Source organism: Thamnophis elegans, chromosome 12, assembly GCF_009769535.1.
Source record: "Thamnophis elegans isolate rThaEle1 chromosome 12, rThaEle1.pri, whole genome shotgun sequence".
NCBI classification, from domain to species: domain Eukaryota; kingdom Metazoa; phylum Chordata; class Lepidosauria; order Squamata; family Colubridae; genus Thamnophis; species Thamnophis elegans.
Genome location: NC_045552.1, coordinates 9,317,189 through 9,340,707, shown reverse-complemented (window position 1 = coordinate 9,340,707; position 23,519 = coordinate 9,317,189). Strand labels below are relative to the sequence as shown.

At 44.2% G+C, this 23,519-nt stretch overlaps 2 protein-coding genes across 2 annotated transcripts in view; both read left to right on the top strand.

The window, feature by feature from the left end:
- The first annotated feature begins 1,017 nt into the window (after nucleotides 1-1,017).
- Nucleotides 1,018-1,986, top strand: LOC116515237 (free fatty acid receptor 3-like). The gene has a single exon (XM_032227158.1). It carries the CDS (start codon nucleotides 1,027-1,029, stop codon nucleotides 1,984-1,986), a length of 960 nt encoding a protein of 319 aa, XP_032083049.1. The 5' UTR covers nucleotides 1,018-1,026.
- Nucleotides 1,987-20,398: 18,412 nt separating this feature from the next.
- Nucleotides 20,399-23,519, top strand: part of LOC116515586 (free fatty acid receptor 3-like) — a 32,230-nt gene continuing 29,109 nt past the window's right edge. Inside the window, exon 1 of the mRNA XM_032227707.1 lies at nucleotides 20,399-21,278. Coding sequence (XP_032083598.1) covers nucleotides 20,408-21,278 — 871 coding nt within the window. The 5' untranslated portion in view covers nucleotides 20,399-20,407. The remainder of the gene's footprint in view (nucleotides 21,279-23,519) is intronic.

The following is a 23,519-nucleotide window of genomic DNA, read 5'->3' as shown; positions in this document are numbered from 1 at the left end:
TTATGTCCAGGATGTGAGGAGTCTGTAGATATTTTCACAGCCTCTTTTTGATTCGTGCAGTGTACAGATCCTCGATGGAAGGAAGGTTGGTAGCAACTGTTTTTTTTTCCTGCCGATCTAATTATCCTCTTTTTTTTTTTGGGTTCAAAAGTTTTATTTTCTTTTAAAACAAACATTTCATCATTCCTCAATCAGTGAGACATCGGAGTACAATTTTTTTGTGTGTCAAAATAGTTCTAGTTTACCACAAAATTCTTGTCTAGCCTAATGTATACCCCTCCCTCCCTCCACCCTCCCCCTAACCCCCCTCCTCCTCCCCCCCCCCCGACTTCCCAGAACCCGTACACGGTATGGATTTTTAACAAACACAGTCTAAAATCTATTGAGAAAAAAGAAATAAAGAAATTAATGACATTCTACATTGACCTTAGCTTCTTCTTGCTGAGCTAACTTTAAACAATTTAAATCATTTCTGATCTTAAGCATAGGCTAACTGGAATTTCGATCTAATTATCCTCTGAAGCCTCTGTCTGTCTTGTTGGGTTGCAGAGCCAAACCAGACAGTTATAGAGGTGCAGATGACACTCAATAATTCCTCTGTAGAACAGAATCAGCAGCTCTTTGGGCAGTTTGAACAGCAGTTGGCAGGTCTAAAAAGCAGATCTGAAATGTTGAAATGTTTATTCCATTTGTATGCCGCCCTATTCCCGAGAGACTCAGGGCAGCTTACAAGCTATTTCCAAAGCTCCTTCTGGGAATCAGTGGTTGGTCAACAACCATTGACTGGCCAGGAGAACTACCTGGGAGAAAGATTTTGCTCTTGATCGATTATTTCTAAGCTTTTCCTCACAGCTAAATATTTTACCTTTTTGACAGTGTCACGTCTCTCCATGTTTTCACAAGAAAAGGTTTGTGAGGAATGTTTATATGGGAGGAGGGAGGAGGGTTCCCCCCTCCCCTTCTTCCTCTCTTGCTGGATCGATGCTCTGACGTCTTTCTTCTTCCCACAGGTGGAAATCTTCCAGCATGGCTGCCAACTCTGAAACCTGGAAAGCCTACGTTACAGTTTACACGCTCACTGTGCTAATCGGCTTTCCCACCAACCTGTTGGCTCTGTATGCTTTCATCCAGAAGATCAGAGTCAAGACCACGCCCAACTGCATCCTCCTCCTCAACCTGACCATTTCCGATCTCTGCTTCCTGGTTTTCCTCCTCTTCAAGATGGCGGAGCAGATCGCAGGCCGCTGGGCCCTCCCCTTTTACCTGTGCCCCTTTAGTGGCCTTGTCTACTACAGCACCATTTACACCAGCACACTCTTCCTCACTGCGGTAAGCGTGGAGCGCTACTTGGCTGTAGCTTACCCCATCCATTACAAGCTGAAGCGTCATGCAGTCTACGCCCTCATTGCCAGCCTGAGTATTTGGATCTGCTCTTTTGGCCACTGCAGCATTGTGTATATCACGGAGTACAACCGGGACAACTATTCCTATCACAGTAACGTCTGTTATGACAATTTCACGGAGAAGCAACTCCAGGTCCTGCTCCCTGTTCGCCTGGAGCTCAGCATTGCACTTTTTCTGGTGCCGTTCCTCATCACCTGCTTCTGCTATTTTGGCTTTATAAGAATAGTGGTCTCTTCGCCGCACATTTGCAGGAGCAAAAAGCAGCGAGCCGTGGCGTTGGTGGCAGCCACTTTAGCTATCTTCGCCATCTGTTTTACACCTTACAACATCTCCCATGTGGTGGGTTTTATTCAGGGGAAAAGTCCCGAGTGGCGGATCGAAGTCTTGCTTCTCAGCACTTTCAATGCCTGCTTGGATCCCATCATCTTTTATTTTTCTTCTTCCGCCGTGAAGCGTTCATGCTGTAGCTTCTGGACCAGAATAAAACACATTTGCATTTGGCCTCCTTTGCTCCATAAGCTCTTCAACAGAGGGACTGAGATAGTGGGCCCTCAGGATCAGATGTCCTCCACCCGGCTATGACCTCCGGTTTCTTGGGGAATTCTTAAGTCCTTCTTTGTAGGCCAAGCCAAAAAAAATTGCACTGGGAAGTTCTCCAGCCAGGCCTCCGGACTTGAAGCTTTCACATGATGAATGTTGTTCACTGTAATTTCGGCAGCTTTGAGTTGAAGAATCTTAGACGGACTTCTCATCTTTTCGTTCTTGAAACTTAGAAATAGTCTTGCACAACTGCTGCCCCCACAGACTGAGAAAGGGTCTCATTAAAGCCAAAAAAGAAAATGGGGAAATAGGTTGAGGACTTCAAATGTACATGCTCAGGTACTCCAATGGTGAAATGCATTCTGGAGTTGTTCCATTGAGTTCTTAATGGCACCCAAGAGATTTTCCTTGCCTTCTTTCCATCTTCATCTAACTGGAGATACACGTAATTTGCAAAAGAGCTTTTATTTCAACTATTGTTGTGAATATATTTTGAATAGCTGACAGTAGCAGTAGCCAGTGAAATGGGAATCCTGGGAAATGTAGAACCTGAGGCCTGGATGTGACTACACAAGACAATACCATCATCTGGGAACTAGGGCAGGTCCTTATATGAGATATCCTAAGATGTCCTATGAGGGGCACAGTGGCTCAGTGGCTAAGACGCTAAGCTTGTTAATCAGAAAGGACGACAGTTTGGTGGTTCGAATCCCAAGCGCCCATGTAAGAGAATGATCTCCCCTTATTTGTCCCAGCTTCTGCCAACCTAGCAGTTTGAAAGCAAGTAAAAATGCAAGTAGAAAAATAGGGACCAGCTGTGGTGGGAAGGGAACAACATTCGGTGTGTCATCAGCATTTAGTCATGCCGGCCAGAGGTGGGTTGCTACTGGTTTGGCCTGGATCAGCTGAACCGGTAGTGGGGGCAGGAGGCTCTTCCCACCCCCCACCCCCCGGATGCTTCTGCGCATGCACAGAAGCGTTGCGTGCAAGTGGGGGAGCACACCCAATCTAGTAGTAAAAAAAAATTGGCAACCCACCTCTGATGCCAGCCACATGACCACGGAGATGTCTTTGGACAGTGCTGGCTCTTTGGCTTTGAAACAGAGATGAGCACCGCCCCCTAGAGTTGGGAAGCTAGCAAGGGGATGTGAGGGGAACCTTAACCTTTAAGATGTCCTAAGTTGTTATATCTGGTAGATAATTTTTAAAAAAAACCACAAGAGGGCATATGTGGCAAGAATGTGAGGAAGAGAACATTTTTGAAATAAGCAGTATCTCATGTATAAATAAGATGTTGAATTATTTGCATTTATATCAACAGAGTTGCTCTTTTTGTAAAAAATCTGCATCAGAATAAGTAATATATTTTTGCGATTATTTAAGAAACTCTCTGAAGTTTTTTTTATTTTTATTTTGCACTTTGAAGGATCTCACCTGGTTTGTCATTGGAAAAAATAAACACAAGGAAGAGTGTATATTTATTAATGTAAAGGTTACTGGAAATAAATGGGCTTAAATATTCTGTGAAATTCCCAAAATGGAGGCTTCCCAAGAGTTCCATGCCACTCAAGCAAGAACAGGGTTTGTGCCATGAATCTTTGGCCCAAATCCAGATTTGGATCCATAACCATACAGTACATTTTGTATCAGAAGAAAAAAAAAAATCTGTTTATCCCAGTGAAAGGTTTTCTTGTTGAAAATTCCCAAGGATATGAAATGCAGCTTTAATCCACAATGGGGTGGAGGAAGATACTTTCCCCATATTTTATAAGGACCCTATATTCGGCCTCCCAACTCATTTGAACAATAGCTACAAACAGAATTATATCTGCTTGGTCAGTGTATAGAGCTGTGTTTCTCAACCTTGGCAATTTTAAGATGTATAGATTTCAACTCCCACAATCCTATGGGAATTCTGGTACAATACTGCTATCAAAAAGATAGCTTGCCTTGAGTTCTTTTCCCAATAAATACACACGTTTAGCCATATCACACCGAGACATTGTACAATGTGGTTTGAAGCACAGGTAATAAACGGGGAAATGTTTCCCCCATAAACTGACATGGAGAATTATGACTTGTTTGGTTTTTCAAATTTTGTAAGGTGTAGGCCATGGTGGGGGGGGGGGGGGGAAACAAAGAACACCTGTTTAATACAAACACATGTGGGTTGTGTTTGACCTTGGGGGGAGGGTGAGTTTAGCCAGGGTGGGCATGGCCAGCATGACGTCACTCGTGTTGGGGGCATCTATGGTGGCCCAAGTGCTTTGCCAGCAAAAACAGGCTTCTGAGTTCCGTTTTCAGCTGCGATGGCCTCCTGCAACCCACTGCCAGCAAAACCTGAACTGGACATGGGGCCCTTTGAGCTTCTTCTTCTTCTTCTTCTTCTTATTATTATTATACAAATGTATCACAGCGGCCAATTGTTTCACCGGATTTGGCACTGGTTACTAGTCTGGCCCCACCCAGGGGCCTAGGACGTCGTAACATATTTTCGTAATATGCGTGCAGATCCAAGCAGTGCGGCTTTTTGCATTTGACTGATGGTGATTTTGTCAATTTTTAACTGTTAAATGTAATTCCAGTGCTTTTGGAATAGCGCCCGGTGTGCCAATTACCACTGGAATTACCACTGCTGGTTTGTGCCATAGTCGTTGAATTTCAATTTTTAAGTCCTGATATTTTGCGATTTTTTCATGTTCCTTCTCAGCGACCCTGCTATCACCTGGTATTGCGATGTCTATGATTGTGACCTTATTTTTCTCAATCAGTGTGATGTCTGGTGTATTATGCGCCAGTATTTTGTCTGTTTGTATACAGAAATCCCACAAGATCTTGACCATCTGATTTTCGGTGACTTTTTCAGGCTGATGTTCCCACCAGTTTGTTGCTGTTTTAATATTATAATTTTGGCACAAATTCCAATGGATCATTTGTGCTACTGAATTGTGCCACAATTTATAAGAAGTCTGCACGATTTTTTTACAGCAGCTGAGGATGTGATCAACAGTTTCATCAGCTTCTTTGCAAAGTCTGCATTTGGCATCATCAGAGGATTTTTCGATTTTGGCCTTAATGGCATTTGTGCGGATAGCTTGTTCTTGCGCAGCCAGGATTAGTGACTCTGTTTCTTTCTTTAATGTACCTGTTGTTAACCATAACCAAGTTTGTTCACTGTCCACTTTATCTTTTATTTTTTCCAGAAATTGGCCATGCAGTGCTTTGTTCTGTCAACTCTCCATTCTTGATTTTATCACATGTTTTCTGTATTCTTGTTTCGTCTGTTGGGCCTTCAGTAGTTTTTTGTTCTTTACTTCAATTAATAGATGTTCTTGACATTCTTTTAAATAATCAGCCAGTGCATGTTTTTCTTCTTCAACTGTTTGCTTCACTTGTAATAATCCTCTGCCACCTGATTTTTGGGGCAGGTGTAGTCTATCAGTATCACCACGTGGATGTAAACTGTAGTGCATTGTCATTAGTTTCCTGGTTTTTCGGTCCAAGATGTCCAAATCAGCTTGTGTCCAGTTAACTATACCAGCTGTGTATCTTATAACTGGTATTGCCCAGGTATTTATGGCCTTGATTGTATTTCCACCATTCAATTTAGGTTTCAAAATTTTCCTAACTCTGTTGGTGTACTCTCGCCTGACAATAGTTTTTACTTCTCCATGCTTGATGTTATCCAACTGCAGAATGCCTAAGTATTTGTAGGCTTCATTTTTGTTGCATTTAATTAGTTGGCCATTGGGCATTTCAATTCCCTCACATGCAGTGATTTTGCCCCTTTTTATGGATACAGTGGCGCATTTTTCCATGCCAAACTGCATTGAAATATTGGTGCTGAATACTCGGACTGTGTTTGTCAATGATTGGATTTCTATTTCTGACTTTCCATAGAGTTTCAAATCATCCATATATAGTAAATGCGAAATTTTGTCAGCTTCTTTGGCTGTTTGGTAGTTGTTGTTTTTTTTAAAATTATTATTATACAATTGTATCACAATTGTACCCAAAATATAGCACCCAAAATAATAATAATAATAATAATTATTATTATTATTATTATACAATTGTATCACAGCGGCCAGTTGTTTCGCCGGATTTGGCATTGGTTACTAGTCGGGCCCCACCCAGGGGCCTAGGACGTTGTAACGTATTTTCGTAATATGCGTGCAGATCCAAGCAGTGCGGCTTTTTGCATTTGACTGATGGTGATTTTGTCAATTTTTAACTGTTTTAAATGTAATTCCAGTGCTTTTGGAATAGCACCCAGTGTGCCAATTACCACTGGAATTACCACTGCTGGTTTGTGCCATAGTCGTTGAATTTCGATTTTTAAGTCCTGGTATCTTGCGATTTTTTCATGTTCCTTCTCGGCGACCCTGCTATCACCTGGTATTGCGATGTCTATGATTGTGACCTTATTTTTCTCAACCAGTGTGATGTCTGGTGTATTATGCGCCAGTATTTTGTCGGTTTGTATACGGAAATCCCACAAGATCTTGACCATCTGATTTTCGGTGACTTTTTCAGGCTGATGTTCCCACCAGTTTGTTGCTGTTTTAATATTATAATTTTTGCACAAATTCCAATGGATCATTTGTGCTACTGAATTGTGCCGCAATTTATAATCAGTCTGTGCGATTTTTTTACAGCAGCTGAGTATGTGATCAACAGTTTCGTCAGCTTCTTTGCAGAGTCTGCATTTGGCATCATCAGAGGATTTTTCGATTTTGGCCTTAATGGCATTTGTGCGGATAGCTTGTTCTTGCGCAGCCAGGATTAGTGACTCTGTTTCTTTCTTTAATGTACCTGTTTTTAACCATAACCAAGTTTGTTCCCTGTCCACTTTATCTTTTATTTTTTCCAGAAATTGACCATGCAGTGCTTTGTTCTGCCAACTCTCCATTCTTGATTTTATCACATCTTTTCTGTATTCTTGTTTTGTCTGTTGGGCCTTCAGTAGATTTTTGTTCTTTACTTCGATTAATAGATGTTCTTGACTTTCTTTTAAATAATCAGCCAGTGCATGTTTTTCTTCTTCAACTGTTTGCTTCACTTGTAATAATCCTCTGCCACCTGATTTTTGGGGCAGGTGTAGTCTATCAGTATCACCACGTGGATGTAAACTGTAGTGCATTGTCATTAGTTTTCTGGTTTTTCGGTCCAAAAGGTCCAAATCAGTTTGTGTCCAGTTAACTATGCCAGCTGTGTATCTTATAACTGGTATTGCCCAGGTATTTATGGCCTTGATTGTATTTCCACCATTCAATTTAGATTTCAAAATTTTCCTAACTCTGTTGGTATACTCTCGTCTGACAATAGTTTTTACTTCTCCATGCTTGATGTTATCCAACTGCAGAATGCCTAATATTTGTAGGCTTCATTTTCTTTGCATTTAATTAGTTGGCCATTGGGCATTTCAATTCCCTCAGATGCAGTGATTTTGCCCCTTTTTATGGATACAGTGGCACATTTTTCCATGCCAAACTGCATTGAAATATCGGTGCTGAATACTCGGACTGTATTTGTCAATGATTGGATTTCTATTTCTGACTTTCCATAGAGTTTCAAATCATCCATATATAGTAAATGCGAGATTTTTTCAGCTTCTTTGGCTGTTTGGTAGCCTAATTTCATTTTTTTTAAGATTACTGATAGTGGGATCATTGCGATGATGAAGAGAAGAGGTGAAAGTGAATCACCCTGGAAAATTCCTCGCTTGATGTTAACCATTCCGTAGCTCTCATTCCCTACTGCCAACTCAGTTCTCCATTGTTTCATTGCCTTTTCAGTAAAGGATGTAATATTTTTGCTAATGCCAGTTGTTTCTAAGCATTTTATGATCCATTATTATTATTATTATTATACAATTGTATCACAGCAGCCAGTTGTTTTGCCGGATTTGGCATTGGTTACTAGTCGGGCCCCACCCAGGGGCCTAGGACGTCGTAACGTATTTTCGTAATATGCGTGCAGATCCATTTTGCCTCCCATATTGCCACGAGATAGGTCCTGATATAGGCTCTCATCAGTGCTTGGTCTGACTCAGAGTTACTGGCCCTCCAGCGGCGCGGAAGTTGTAAATGCTCCAACACTGGAAGTTTTAAAAAGGAGATAAGAGAACCATTTGTCTGTAATGGTGTAGGGCTTCCTGCCTGAGCAGGAGGTTGGGACTAGAAGACCTCCAAGGTATCTTCCCACTCTGTTATTCTGCATTCTGCGATGTTTTCTCTGAATTAAATTTCTCTGATTTCTTTTGTCTGACAGTAGCCTTGGTTGTGACTCTTCCTCCTGTCCCTCAAGCTTATTTCTACTGCCCATTACAGCAGGACATCGGCAGCCAGCTGTGGATACTCTGTTAATAATGGTCCATCAGATACCTGACTTATGGTGCTGGGAAAGATGTGATCAACGGCCTTGGAGATCCATATTATTAGTAACCTAGAGGGAGTCACCTTTTCTTGATGACAACATGCAACTTTCCAAGAGATAAGAATTTATATTGCAATGGGAATGACAGTCTTCCTTCCTTTAAAAAAAAACAAAAACGTAGCCTTAACCTTAACTCTTACCCCAAGTCCACCCAGAAGAAGATTACTTCTGGGTAAACAGAAACCTGTTGCTGGAAGGCAAGAAGGGCAGCGCGGAGCACCTGGGCGAAGTGCAATGAAGCAAAACGGAGGAAAGCCACTTTTTACCCCTAAACCTATCTATCTAGGCAAGTCAGCCTGTCTCCCTCTGAGCTCCGCCCCCTCCTCTCCTAGCCCCTGCCTAAGACTGCGAAGGGACCGCGACTCCTGCATCCTTCCAAGCGGGCGCCTCCATCGATCCTGGCGCTGTCCGTCCGGCGGGCGATAAAAATGAGATTTCAGGGCGCCTCGAGTCGCCAATGAACCCCAGGCAAGAAAGAACGGCAATTTTCCCCAAAGAACCGGGGCGAAGCAAGCTGCTTGCCCCATTATGACTTCTCCTCCCATCACTTCCAAAGGTAAGCGCCCCAGCTAGAGGATGCTTTGTCAACACGTGTTAGAAGGCTCAAACATACCGGGCTGGGGAGGGAGGTTGGGAACCTAGGACCCAGCTCTCGAAAAAAACCACTATTCAGATTGGGTGCTTTGGAAAGACTAACAGTCTTACAGTTGAATAAATGTCAGGGATTGCTGCCACTTTATTTGATGCATAGGGCATAATCCTAAAAGAGCAACTTTATATATAAACAATAGTTGGGGGGAAAGCGGGGGGGGGGGAGGGAAAAAGAATTTCCAAGTGTGGCCATTAGGAACTAAGGAATCTTACACAGGCATTTATAAACCAAGCACCTGGAATATTATATCAAATGCAAATGTAAACAAATGAACACATTTGCAGGATACATTTAACCTGGCCCTTTATTATCCCAGATTCTTGGTTTGTCTAATGAAGACTAAAGTCAGCTTCTAGTTTAGTTCATTTCCTACTGGCTATACCCGTGTTCGTTTCTTGGCACCATATAATGAATTATAAACAGACCAAAGAGGGCAAAATATGCTAAGCCACAAAGGTTTATATGAACTAACTTACATCGTTTGCTTGCGCAAACACAGCCACTAGAAACTGAACAGACTTTAGCCATTAAGTTAAATTTCTTAATGAATTTTAATTTCACTAATGTCCTGGATAATAGGGACGCAGTAGCTCAGTGGCTAAGATGCTCAGCTTGTTGATGAGAAAGGTCAACAGTTCAGCGGTTTGAATTCCTAGCGCCATGTAATGGAGTGAGCTCCCGTTACTTGTCCCAGTTTCTGCCAACCTAGCAGTTCGAAAGCACGTAAAATATGCAACTAGAAAAATAGGAACCACCTTTGGTGGGAAGGTAACAGCATTCCATGCCCCTTCGGCGTTTAGTCATGCCGGCCACATGACCACGGAGACATCTTCGGACAGCGCTGGCTCTTCTAGGCTTTATCAGTATTGTAAGTTTGTTCTACACATTGGGCAGTCACACAAGTCTTTTAAACCCAACAATGTTTTAGGATTCTACTGTGTTTAGTTTTGCTGATTCTATCTCTTTAAATCCTGAAATATACTTAGTGTGAAAGTCACCCAATTCCATGTCCAGTTTGGGACAATTGTCTTCAGTGGCATTATCCAGTATAGTGTAGGGACTGGGGGGAAAAAACAGCAAGCAATTAAAAAAATTATGTGGCTTGGTGAGCATCCAACAATATGAATTAATTCTGAGAAATATTACTATTGAGAGTGAAATGCCATGGGAAGTAGGATAGAATTGCTTTCATTTGGACCATCATTTTTCTAGGAAAAATCTTCCCCCAACCCCCATGCTTCCTTGGGATGATGGGTCTTGTAGTCCAATGCAGTTGGAAGAACCCAGGTTGAGGGGAAATGTGAGAAAAGAGGCATGTTTTGGCTCACTCCTCAATCTATGTCAGGGGTTCAAACTCGATTTCATTGAGGGATGTATCAGGGAGGTATTTCACCTCAGGTGTGTGTGTGGGCGTGGCCAGGATGGGCATGGTCAGCTCAACGTCACTCGTGTGGAGTCCCTGTGGTGGCCCAAGTGCTCTGCCAGCGAAAACAGGTTCCCAAGCTCCATTTTTGCCTGTGATGGCCTCCTGCAACCCTCGCAAGCTCCATTTGCTGGCAGGAGCACCACAGGCTGGTCCTTTGCTGTTTCCAGGGTGGCTCCGTGGGCCGGATCTAAGCAACCTGCGGGCCTTGAGTTTGACACCCCGGAACTATGTAGAGGAGCTTGATGAGTTGGCAAGTAAACACTATGGATGTTTTGAAGTTAACCTTGAACTACAAACCAAAGAAACACACTTTAACCAGGGGTGAAATCCAGCAGGTTCTGACAGGTTCTGGAGAACTGTTAGCAGAAATTTTGAGTAGATCGGAGAACCGGCAAACGCCACCTCTGATTGGCCCCAGAGTGGGAAGGGAATGGAGATTTTGCAGTATCCTTCCCTCACCACGCCCACCAAGCCACGCCCACAGAACTTGTAGTAAAAAAAATTGAATTTCACCACTGACTTTAACCTATTGCAATATACAAACCCTGTCAAGTGTGGTGAGTTTATTTTTCAGCCTATTACGCAGAACCAGAGAAAAGGTGCATTTGGTAATCAAATGAAGAAGGTTATACAATACAGCAAAGACGACAGAAATGTCTTTTTCTGTCATTCCTTCTCCCTTTAATCAAGAGGAAAGCAAAGAACCTCGGAATCTCCAGAAGAAAAGGGGGAGCAGAGCTTGGCTGTAGATTGCAGGAGATCCCATAGGTGAGTTGATCTTAGCGGGTCTCCCCTTCTTGCCACTTCCATTATTTACATACCCTCCTCATCTGTCGGCACAAATCCCATTTGACGAGAGCCTCCATCACATCTGTAAAAATTGTTTCTCCTCCTCCTCCTCCTCCTCCTCCTCCTCCTCCTTCTCCTCCTCCGCCTCCCCCTCCTCCTTATAGAATGGGTGTCCAACTCGATTTCATTGAGGGCCACATCAGTGTTGTGTTTGTGTACTCGTGCAGGGGGTGCCTGTGGTGGCCCGAGAGCTCTGCCAGTGAAAACGGGCTCCCAAGCTCTGTTTCCGGCTGCAATGGTGTCCTCCACCCCTCTGCCAGAAAAAAATGGAGCTCTTTTCCACCACCTGTGGGGTTGTCCTTGGTTCTCAGGGGAAACTATTCAACTATAACAGTCCTAAATATTCTGTCTTCATTCTTCATCTCAGTTGTTTAATCATAATAATAATAGCCTTTATTGGCATTGTACATCACGCATACAATGAAATTGGTAGTCAATTAAAATGTTATCCAAATGAAGAATGCTCATGTCAAGGTTCCGAGTAATAAGTCCATAGCAAACAGAACTCCGAGGCAAGCAGCTCCTCAAGGAACGGGTTTATTGGACATATCATATTGGCACAGACTGGTAAAAACCGACTCTAAAGGTTCCCGCTGTTCTCACCCAATTAAAAGTAAAAGTTTTCCCCCTTTTCCAAATAACCAGTCACATGGTCCAATCAAGCTGCTGCCTGGTTGCTTGGAAACTTCACTCCTCCTCTTTTCCGCCACCTGTGAGAGTGCCCTTGGTTCTCAGGGGAAACTATTTTGTTTTGGCTACAAAACCCCAGCTATCTCTATTCCCTCCCCCTCCCTATCCATCAGCACCATGGTGGCAACACTGAAGCCTCCAAGATGGCCTCAGTCAGAGACCATCTTTAGAATAGACAGTCCTTCTCTGCTTGATGGGGTTCCCTGCAAAGTTACAGGAGGAAATGTGACATCTAGCTCAGTGACTAATTTACAGATTATCAGAGTTGGAAGAGACCTTGGTCATCTAGTCCAAGCCCCTGCTCAAGCAGGAGACCCTACACTATTTCTGACAAATGGGGGTCCAGTCTCTTCTTGAAAGTCTCAAGTGATGAACCTCCCACAACTTCCAAAGGCAACTTCTGTTCCATTGGTTGATGGTTCTCGCTGTCAGAAAGTTCCTCCTTATTTCCAGGTTGAATCTTTCCTTTGTCAGTTTCCATCTATTATTCCTTGTCTGGCCTTGATGTGCTTTGGAAAATAGCTTGAGCCCCTTCCTCCTCTCTGTGGCATCCCTCAAATATTGGAACCCTGCTATCATTTCTCTCCTGGTCCTTCTCTTCACTAGCCTAGCCACAGCTAGACTAGCTGACACAGGGCAATGCCTTGTGTGCCCTCAGATATGGCTCAATGTGCCACCTGTGCCACAGGTTTGCCATCATGGTTCTAGAATGTTAGCTATTTAGAAATCTGGTAGACTCATTCTCCTGGATGGCTTACCTGTTTCATTAACGGACACACATGAGAAGTTCAGTGTAAGTAGGGCAATGATTTTCATTAATCCATCTGGTGATTTGAACAACGAGAGATGCTGATTCAGAAGAAGGATAAGAGAGAATCAGCAGGGGGAACAACTGGTTATGCCAGGCACGAAACATTCCCCTAACATTCTTTCAAGAGATTCCATCCGGCAAGTCTCAGATCATGCTTTGTGTTCTTTCTAAACTTTACAGATGAACATCGGAACACTTCTCAAATTGTACAGGTAGTTCTCAACTTACAACAGTTCATTTAGAGACTGTTGGATGCCACAACAACACTGAAAAAAGTGACTTATCACCGTTTTTCACACTCAAGAAATAAAGGTGTAATAGTTTGTATTAACTGTGGGTGATGAATTCAGTTTAATTTCAATAGCATCCAGTTTTCTTCTGTTCTAATGGATGACCCACCCCCCTTTTTTTTTTGAGCAGACCACAAAGTATGCTATTTAAAAGTCAAATGCCAATACTGCTAATCAAACATTTGCATTTTGGTAATTTGTTTCTCTGCTACTGTCCTGCCCTAGGAAGAAAAGGAACATGATATGTAGAAACACATTCTATAAAAACATAAAATGGTAATTGGGACAGCACGGCAGTTCTAAACAGGCTTCCTTAATTATTTTATTCTATTCTATTCAATAAATTTACTTATTAAGTTTGGCACATATACTTTCAACGGTTCCACCACAAAACCGCAGATGACAAAATCGCGGTCGACGAAAGCGCGTATGTGACGTCATCACAGCGCGACGAAAAAGATCGAAAAATGTAAAAATAAAGCGAAAACCTTACCCTAACCCCCCAAACCTAACCCTAAACCTAACCCTAAACCTAACCCTTAACCTAACCCTAAACCTAACCCTAAACCTAACCCTAAACCTAACCCTTAACGTAATGAAAAACCTAACGCTAACCCTTAACCTAACGCTAAACGTAACGCTAATGCTCTAAACCTAACCCTAACCCTTAACCTAACCCTAACCCTAACCCTTAACCTAACCCTTACCTTTATGTGAATCGGCTTGCTGTAATTTAATTTTTATTTCAATTTTTCGATCTTTTTCGTCGCGTTGTGATGACGTCACATACGCGATTTCGTCGACCGCGCTTTTGTGGAACGCGGTTTTGACGGGTCATGACTTTCAACCACTTTCAAGGTTGCAATGCACTTTTAACAACTTTATTTATGAAGCAAGAGAATAGATTAATTTATGACATGACAAATATGAATTTATTCCAGATCAAAAGGCATGTATATTCATCTGGGAATCAATCTTACTACAACTTACATTTGACTAGTTATGGAGAGTTGTATGAATGTGTGACCTGCTCTGAAAAAGAAGCAGGATCGCTCTTTCTCTAACCATGGGATTGTGTGTCTGGTGCCAAAATAAACACCTGGTTTATTGCTATCACAAGCAGAGCTTGTGGAATCCTTGGAAGGAGCCTTGTTTTAGGTTGCCTCTAAAACAATCTAAAGAGAAGAAAACGGACAGAAATGAGATGTCTAGTTTGGGAGAGGCGGACTCTTAGGTGTAGTTCTTTCCCCCTCATTAGAAGCAGCAATTGCAAACTTCCACTTATCGCAATGCAAATGGATAAAGACAGGGAGAAATAACACAAGCAAATCAGCAGGACACGGGGCTTTTATTCCCAAAGCAAACAATTGGGAGATGAACAGTTTTCTGTGCTCCAAAAGGCTTCCTGCCAAGTAATATTCTGTTATGGCAAATCGTTCTGTGTTCCCTTGGCTTGGTGTCAAGGTCCTCCTTCGTGTCTTAAGGAATATAAGATTAAGCCGCGGTGGCACAGTGGTTAGAGTGCAGTACCGCAGGCTACTTCTGCTGATCACCGGCTGCCTGCAGGCTCAAGGTTGGCTCAGTCTTCCATCCTTCCAAGGTGGGTAAAATGAGGACCCAGATTGTTGGGGGGCAAGAGGCTGACTCTGTAAACCCCTTAGAGACGGCTGTAAAAGCCCTGTGAAGCGGTACATGAATCTAAGTGCTATTGCTGTCCCCCCCTCCTCCTCTCCCTGTTTTGCCTCTTTTTAATCTTATAAATAGCTCTTGTGGTACAGTGGTGAGAATGCAGCATTGCAGGCTAAACTCTGCCCACTGCCAAAGGTTCGATCCTCACAGGCTCAAGGTTGACTCAGCCTAAAATGAAGACCCAGATTGTCGGGGGCAACATGCTGACTCTGTAAATCGCTTAGAGAGCGCTATGAAGTACTGCAAAGTGGTATATAAGTTTAAGTGCTGTTGCTATAAAAATGATGTATATCATTTACTATATTTATTAAATTTATCTTTACCTGCCTCATAGGATGGCGATGGCCAAGATCTCTCCAATCTTTCCTGGTGGAATATCTGGTGAGGTCTAAATTGAACCCAAACATTTTTTTGTCTCTGACACTTCCTCTTATGCCTTGAACAAAAGCCAGTTTGGCTGTTGGTTGAACCTTTCCCCTGGCTGGAGGTGGGACATTGTTCTTCACTTCGTTAGCTTAGAACAATGATGGCAAATCTTTGTGTGAAAAATTCATATTGTCATATTGACCCCAACAATTTGAGTCCTCATTCTACCCACTTCAGAAGGATGGAAGGCTGAGTCAACCTTGAGGCTGGTGAGACTCGAACTGCCAAATTGCAGGCAGATGGCAGGCAGCAGAAGTAGCCTCCAGTCCTGCACTCTAACCCCTACGCTACCGCAGAATATAATTTTCATCCAGGGCATAAGGCAAAATGAGCTGGGTGGGTTTATGCCGACATGGTGGTGAGAGAATCAGCAGCTAAATTGCTTTGTCCAGACACAGGGATCTTTCACCTCGTGCTTTGTAAACGATAATCATCTTGTCAAATTTTTCTGGAGGCTTTGCCAAAGTTGAAAAGACGGATGAAGATAATAAAACCTCTAAATGGAGCTTATTACCATGCCTGTGGACAAAGGAAGAACAAACAGTGAAGAACTGGGTGCAATGATATACATTCTCAGTATCTCTTTGCAGACATCCTTTCTATTTTTTTAGCAAGTCTGAGACATCCAATTTCTCCCTTTTAAATCTTGGTCATCTTGGGCTGGTCATTCTACCTCTACCTTTGTGAAAATGGGGAAAGGGGTTTATTTATCCTATGGCACGTTTGCATCACCTTTTGATAAAAAAAAAAAACCACAAGTGATAAAAATACAAAATATGTAATACAAAACCTAAAATATTATAAAGGTATGTCTAGATTACAGATATAATTTTTTTGCTTCATTTGTCACAGCCAGGAAACCAGCAAAGTCTCCATAATAGCAGAAGGGAGCATTATGCATGATATCTTGATGTCAGGTGCGACTTCATTTAATAATCAGGAAAGAAACCACTCAACTCCATTTGTTTGAAATTAAGTGTACTTTTACTAATTACAAATGAACAGTAGCGAAACGAAGCTGAATCTTGTTAATTAGGCACAAAAGCAAAGAATATCATGTATAATTCAATTCCCTCCCGTTGGCACCCCAGTCCATAGTCCAATTATAATTCACCCAACTGTCAGGTGGGAGATATCTTCAAAAAACATCACCAGGATGGAATGCTGGGACAGTTAACCTTGGCGGGAAACTCCCTTCCACACATGCACAGTAAGATGGTCAGGTCAGTGTCTAGAATCTTCCTCCAGCACATAATGATTCCCTTCCCAAATCCCATGCCCCCCTCCCCATTGCAATGGCAGCCGAAGCAGCAGCAAAGCAGAGGCTGACATCCGGCCCTCCTCCAGAAAAGGGCGGTCAGACCTGCAGAAACGAAAAGAACACAAACAAAGAGACAGACAACAACACACGAAAGATAGAAAGGGGAAGAGAGAAAAACAAAAGAAAGGAAAATTAGGAGACTGTCCAAGAATCAGGGCTTGTCAGGATAGGCAGAGTAGAACTTGTGGAGCAGACGAGGCACTCGAACATGGGATCCATCAACCCATTCAGTGTGAGATGGGGGAAAATGCTTCCAAGCCACCAGATACTGGAGATGGTTTCGCCGCTTACGAGAGTCCAAAATCTCCCGGATCTCAAAATGTTGCTCACCCTCTATCAAAAGCGGTGCAGGTGGAGGAGGGAGAGGTGTTCTCAAAGAAGAAGTGAGGAGAGATTTCAGGAGATTAACATGAAAAACAGGGTAAACCCGGTTGAAATGCTTAGGAGACGGACGGAAACAGGGTTGATCATCTTGACAATGGGAAACGGGCCAACATACTTGGGGCCCATTTTCTTCGACTTCTGGGGCGTTTGAAGAAATCTAGTGGATAAATAAACTTGATCACCAACTTTGTACTCATAGGGCTTAGTCTGTTTCTTATCAGCCTGTTTCTTCTGAGCGTGGTGCGCAGCATCCAGAGTCTGGAGAGCCAAAGGCCAAACGTCCCGAAGGCGATCACTCCACTTGGACAGCGAAGACACCTGTGGCTGCTCTCAAGGAATCTCGGGAATGGGTACAAAATCTTGGCCGTACACAACACGAAAAGGGGTAAAGCCAGTACTGCTGTGCATGGAGTTGTTGTAAGCCACCTCAGCGTGAGGCAACAATTCCACCCAATCATCTTGCTGGTAGTTGATGAAACAACGTATATATTGTTCCAGCACAGAATTAGTCCTTTTGCAAGCCCCATTAGTTTGAGGGTGGTGGGAGGAGCTTAACCCCTGGGCAGAGCCAATCCTCTTCAGAAACTCTTTTCAGAATGGGGAGGTGAACTTGACACCTCTGTCCGAAATGATGCGGTCGGGCACCCCATGTAAGCGATAGATATGAGAGATGAACATCTTAACGAGAGATTTAGCAGAAGGGATCTTGGAGCAAGGGATGAAATGAACTTGGTTGGAGAATAAGTCCGTAACAACCCAGATTACTGTGTATCCTTGACTCTCTGGAAGTTCAACAATGAAATCCATGGAGATCTCCTTCCACGGGGCTACTGGGCGAGCCACCGCCTGGAGTAACCCCTGGGGCTTACCCGGAGGGCGTTTAGCAGCGGCACAAATGGGACAACTAGCAACATAAGCCTCAATGTCCTTTTTCAGTGAGGGCCACCAAAATTGCCTCTTGACGAGGTGTAGAGTCTTGACGAATCCAAAGTGACCAGCCATCCGGGAGTCATGAGCCCGTTGAAGAACAATGGCTCTAATGGAGACAGGGATGTATAACTTTGTCCCAATCCAAGGCAATCCATCTTTCATAGTGCATTCATCCATGTGTTGCTGGAACCAGTCATCCTCAGTAAGGGCCTTTTTTAGGTTAGAAAGAAAGTCCTCAGTGACTTCCACTTTAGAAGTTGTTTGACTTCTAGTAACAACAGGAGCAGCGAGGCTCTTTGTGGGAATGACAGGCTGGACAACACTGAGCTTCGAACAGTTGTACTGAGGGAGTCTGGATAAAGCATCAGCCATAAAGTTTTTCCCTCCTGGAATGTATTTCAAGGTAAAATTGAATCTATTGAAATGCTGAGCCCAGCGCATCTGCTTAGGAGAAAGTTTTCTGGGGGTTCTCAATGCCTCCAAGTTTTTATGGTCAGTCCACACCTCGAAAGGGTATTTGGCGCCCTCCAGAAAATGGCGCCACATGGATAAAGCCCAGCGAACAGCCAAAGCTTCTTTCTCCCAAATGGCCTAACGTCTCTCTGTGTCAGTCAGTTTGCGAGAGGTGTAAGCTCAAGGTTGTAATTTACCTTGGCTATTAGCTTGAAGTAGTACAGCTCCCACTGCCACATCACTGGCATCATTTTGGACCACAAAAGGTGCGTCCATGTCCGGGTGTTTGAGGACTGGTTCCTCCGCAAAGAGGCGTTTCAACTTCTCGAAAGCAGCTTGACAGTCCATAGTCCAATCCAGCGGTTTGCTAGGTTTAGGCTTGGCCCCTCCCTTCAACTTAAGGGGGTTAGTTATAGGGAGAGCTATCTTAGCAAAGGAGGGAATAAATTGACGATAGAAGTTAGCAAAACCCAAAAATTTCTGCAATTGCTTATGTGTACGTGGGGCCTCCCACTCGGTGACAGCCCTGACCTTAGCGGGGTCCATTTCAATTCCCTTGTGGGAGATGCAGTAGCCCAGGTAATCAAGCTTCTCCTGATAAAATTCGCACTCCGCTGCCCGGAGTTTCTTCAGAACTGTGCGAACCAGCTTCACGTGTTCTTCACATGTTTCCATGTAAATAAGGATATCGTCTAAATAGACCATTACGCCTTTATAAAGATGGTCATGTAAAACCTCATTAATTAACTGCATGAAGACTGCTGGCGCCCCCTGGAGGCCAAATGGCATTACCCGAAATTGGAAACAACCAAGGGGGCAGTTGAAAGCAGTTTTCCATTTGTCCCCCTCTTTAATTCTGACTCTATAGTACGCTTCCCTTAGGTCCAATTTAGTGAAAATTCGGCCCTTCCCCAGTTGGGCCAGCATGTCCTTCATCAGTGGTAAGGGGTACAGGTTCTGAGCAGAGATGCAATTTAAATTTTTGAAGTTCACACATAATCTGAAGGAGCCATCTTTCTTTTCTCTGAACAATACTAGAGCTGCCACCTTGGGCCTTCCTGGTTCAATGAAGCCCCGTTCCAAGTTTTTATCAATGAATTTCCTCATTTCATCCATTTCTCTAGGGGTCATTGAATATATTTGGGGCTTTGGAAGCTTTACTCCAAAGAAAAAAGGGAGAAAAATAAGGGACAAATCCATCTACCTTTTATCATTTAATTTCCCCCCTCCATTTGAAAGCTTCCCCATTTTTCTACTGTCTTTCTCAAAATTACAGAGGAAATTCTGCTTGTTATGAATTATGAATATTGAGGTAGAAGGATATTTGTTACCCATTATAGGCTACAATGCTGGATAATGGTGAGGTAGATTAAGTATAAAAACCAGCTGTATAAATAACATTTTAGCCTCCCTGCTCCCACTTCAAAAAATAGAAAGAGAAAGGTAGAGGTATAAAGAAAAACAATTCAATGGAGCCAACATGCTACACGAGGTAGAAAGGATGTATTCAGAAAGGCCAGAGAAGAGAAAACAGACTGAGTTTTGCAGTTTTCCATGAGTCCACAATAGACCCTGGGAATTGAACAAACTGGTGTGGATATTTGTTCACAAGATAAACATCTCTATGTTTGCTCAGGCCAAAGCATCTTTGTAGAACTTGTGTGTTTTGCAATAATATTACTGTAATGAAGAGAATGATACAGTGATGAAGATGATGATATAATCAGGAACACTCTTCAAGTCCCAGCCAATGTTCAACGCTCTTCTCTATCTTGCCTACTTACGAAGGATCATCCAGAAAAGGTAAGTTGAAGGAGAGTAGTGTATATGGTAGATTAAAGGAGGAAGAGAGACTTCAGTTCATTCACTGATCGGCTACAAGTCGACTACTTGGGAGAAAGCTTTTGCTCTTGAACGATTATTCTAAGTTTTTCCTCACAGCTAAATATTTTACCTTTTTGACAGTGTGACGTCTTTCTATGTTTTCACAAGAAAAGGTGTGTGAGGAATATTTATATGGGAGGAGGGTTCCCCCACTTCTTCCTCTCTTGCTGGATCGATGCTCTTACGTCTTTCTTCTTCCCACAGGTGGAAATCTTCCAGCATGGCTGCCAACTCTGAAACCTGGAAAGCCTACGTTACAGTTTACATGCTCACTGTGCTAATCGGCTTTCCCACCAACCTGTTGGCTCTGTATGCTTTCATCCAGAAGATCAGAGTCAAGGCCACGCCCAACTGCATCCTCCTCCTCAACCTGACCATTTCCGATCTCTGCTTCCTGGTTTTCCTCCTCTTCAAGATGGCAGAGCAGATCGCAGGCCTCTGGGACTTTCCCTTTTACCTGTGCCCCTTTAGTGGCCTTGTCTACTTCAGCATCATTTACACTAGCACACTCTTCCTCACTGCAGTAAGCGTGGAGCGCTACTTGGCTGTAGCTTATCCCATCCGTTACAAGCTGAAGCGTCATGCAGTCCATGCCCTCATTGCGAGCCTAAGTATTTGGATCTGCTCTTTTGGCCACTGCAGTATTGTGTATATCACCGAGTACAACCGGGACAACTATTCCAGTCCAAGTAACGTCTGTTATGACAATTTCACAGAGAAGCAACTCCAGGTCCTTCTCCCTGTTCGCCTGGAGCTCAGCATTGCACTTTTTCTGGTGCCGTTCCTGATCACCTGCTTCTGCTATTTTGGCTTTATAAGAATAGTGGTCTCTTCGCCACACATTTGCAGGAGCAAAAAGCAGCGAGCCGTGGCGTTGGTGGCAGCCACTTTTGCAGTCTTCATCATCTGTTTTACACCCTACAACATCTCCCATGTGATGGGTTTTATGCAGGGCAAAAGTCCCAAGTGGAGGATCAAAGCTTCGCTTCTTGGCACCTTCAGTGCCTGCTTGGACCCTATCATCTTTTATTTTTCTTCTTCCGCCGTGAAGCGTTCATGCTGTAGATTCTGGACCAGAATAAAACACATTTGCATTTATTTATTTATTGATTGATTGATTGATTGATTGATTGATTGATTGGATTTATATGCCGCCCAATCCCGAAGGACTCCGGGCGGCTTACAGAAGGAAGGTAAAAGAAATAATTAAAAAAAAGAAAAGAAGACAGATTTAAAATCACAACAAATGCACTCACTCTAATCGGGGCTGGACCTCATAATGAGGTCAACAGCCCCAGGCTTCCGGAATAGCCAGGTTTTAACAGCTTTTCTGAAGGCCATGAGAGTGGGTAACATCCGGATCTCTGGGGGAAGCTCATTCCAAAGTGTCGGAGCAGCCACAGAGAAGGCTCTCCTCCAGGGAGCCGCCAGCCGACATTGTCTGGCTGACGGCATCTGAAGGAGGCCCAATCTGTGGGATCTCACTGGCCGCTGGGAGGTATGTGGCAGTAGGCAGTCTTGCAGGTAGGTTAGGTTAGGTTTATTGGTGTTGTATGCCGCCCACTCCCAAAGGACTCCGGGCGGCTCACAATAAACAGGGGAGGGAATAAATAAGACAATACAACAATTTTAAAATCCACAACAGTCACAATTAAGACGGGGCTGGGTGCTTTAACAGCCCCCAGCCTGCCGGAACAGCCAGGACTTAGTAGCTTTACGGAAGGCCGGGAGAGTAGTAAGGGTCCGGATCTCCACGGGGAGCTCGTTCCAGAGGGCCAGAGCAGCAACAGGGAAGGCTCTCCCCTGGGGGGTCACCAGCCGGCATTGGCTAGCAGGTGGAACTCGGAGAAGGCCAAGCCTGTGCGATCGAATTGGTCTTTGGGAGGTAATTGGGAGGAAGCGGTCTCTCAGGTACCCAGGTCCGATGCCATGTAGGGCTTTATAAGTAACAACTAGCACCTTGAAACAAGTCCGGAGACCAATGGGCAGCCAGTGCAGCTCGCAGAGGATAGGTGTAACGTGGGTGTGCCTAGGTGCACCCACAATTGCTCGCGCGGTTGCATTCTGGACTAGCTGAAGTCTTCGAACACTTTTCAAGGGCAGCCCCATGTAAAGCGCATTACAGTAGTCCAGTCTTGAGGTCACAAGGGCGTGAGTGACTATCTGAAGTGCCTCCTGGTCCAGATAGGGTCACAATTGGTGCACCAGGCGAACCTGGGCAAAGACCCCCCTGGTCACAACCGATAACTGGTGATCTAAAGTCAGCTGTGGATCCAGGAGGACTCCCAAATTGCGAACCCTCTCTGAGGGGCGTATAATTTCACCCCCCAGACTGAGAGATGGAATAATTAGCCAATCTTTGGGAGGGAACATCAATAGTCATTCGGTCTTGTCGGGATTGAGTGCAAGCTTGTTCGTTCCCATTCAGACCCTGACAGCCTCCAGGCACTGGTCCATCACTTCTACTGCTTCACTGAGTTGGCACGAGGCGGACAGATACAATTGTGTATCGTCCGCATATTGGTGGTATTTAATCCTGTGCCGCAGTATGATCTCACCCAGCGGCTTCATGTAGATGTTAAATAGGAGGGGGGACAGGACCGAGCCCTATGGCACCCCATAATTGAGGGGCCTCAGGGTCAACCTCTGTCCTCCGACCAACACTGACTGCGACCTGTCCGAGAGGTAGGAGGAGAACCACCAAAGAACGGTGCCTCCCACTCCCACCTCTCGTAACTGTCGCAGAAGGATACCATGGTCAATGGTACCAAAGGCCACTGAGAGGTCAAGGAGCACTAGGATAGAGGACTGACCCCTATCCCTGACTTGCCAGAGATCATCGATCAGTGCGACCAAAGCAGTTTCCGTGCTGTAGCCAGGCCTAAAACCAGACTGAAAGGAATCCAGATAATCGGTTTCATCCAAGGACCGTCGGAGTTGAGAGGCCACCACTTTCTCAACAACCTTCTCTACAAAGGGGAGGTTGGAGACCAGATGGTAGTTGCTCAAAATGGCTGGGTCCAGAGATGGTTTCTTCAGGAGGGGTCTCACCACCGCATCCTTTAAGAGGAGCGGGAAGGATGCCTCCCGGAGAGAGGTGTTAATTATCGTCTGGATCCAGCCGCGTGTTACCTCCCTGCTGGTCGAAACCAGCCAGGAAGGGCAGGGGTCCAGGATACAGGTGGAGGCGCTCACCGCTCCCATGGCCTTGTCCACTTCCTCAGGCGTGACAATTTGAAACTCAATCCATAAACTCCGCTCAAGACCTTCCCCCGGTACCTCGGCTGGTACCGTGCAATTGGAGTCCAGGTCTGTTCGAATCCGAGCGACTT

Coding starts and splice junctions, on each gene's coding strand:
- LOC116515237 (XM_032227158.1), top strand. CDS start 1,027: ATGGCTGCCAACTCTGAAACCTGGAAAGCCTACGTTACAGTTTACACG.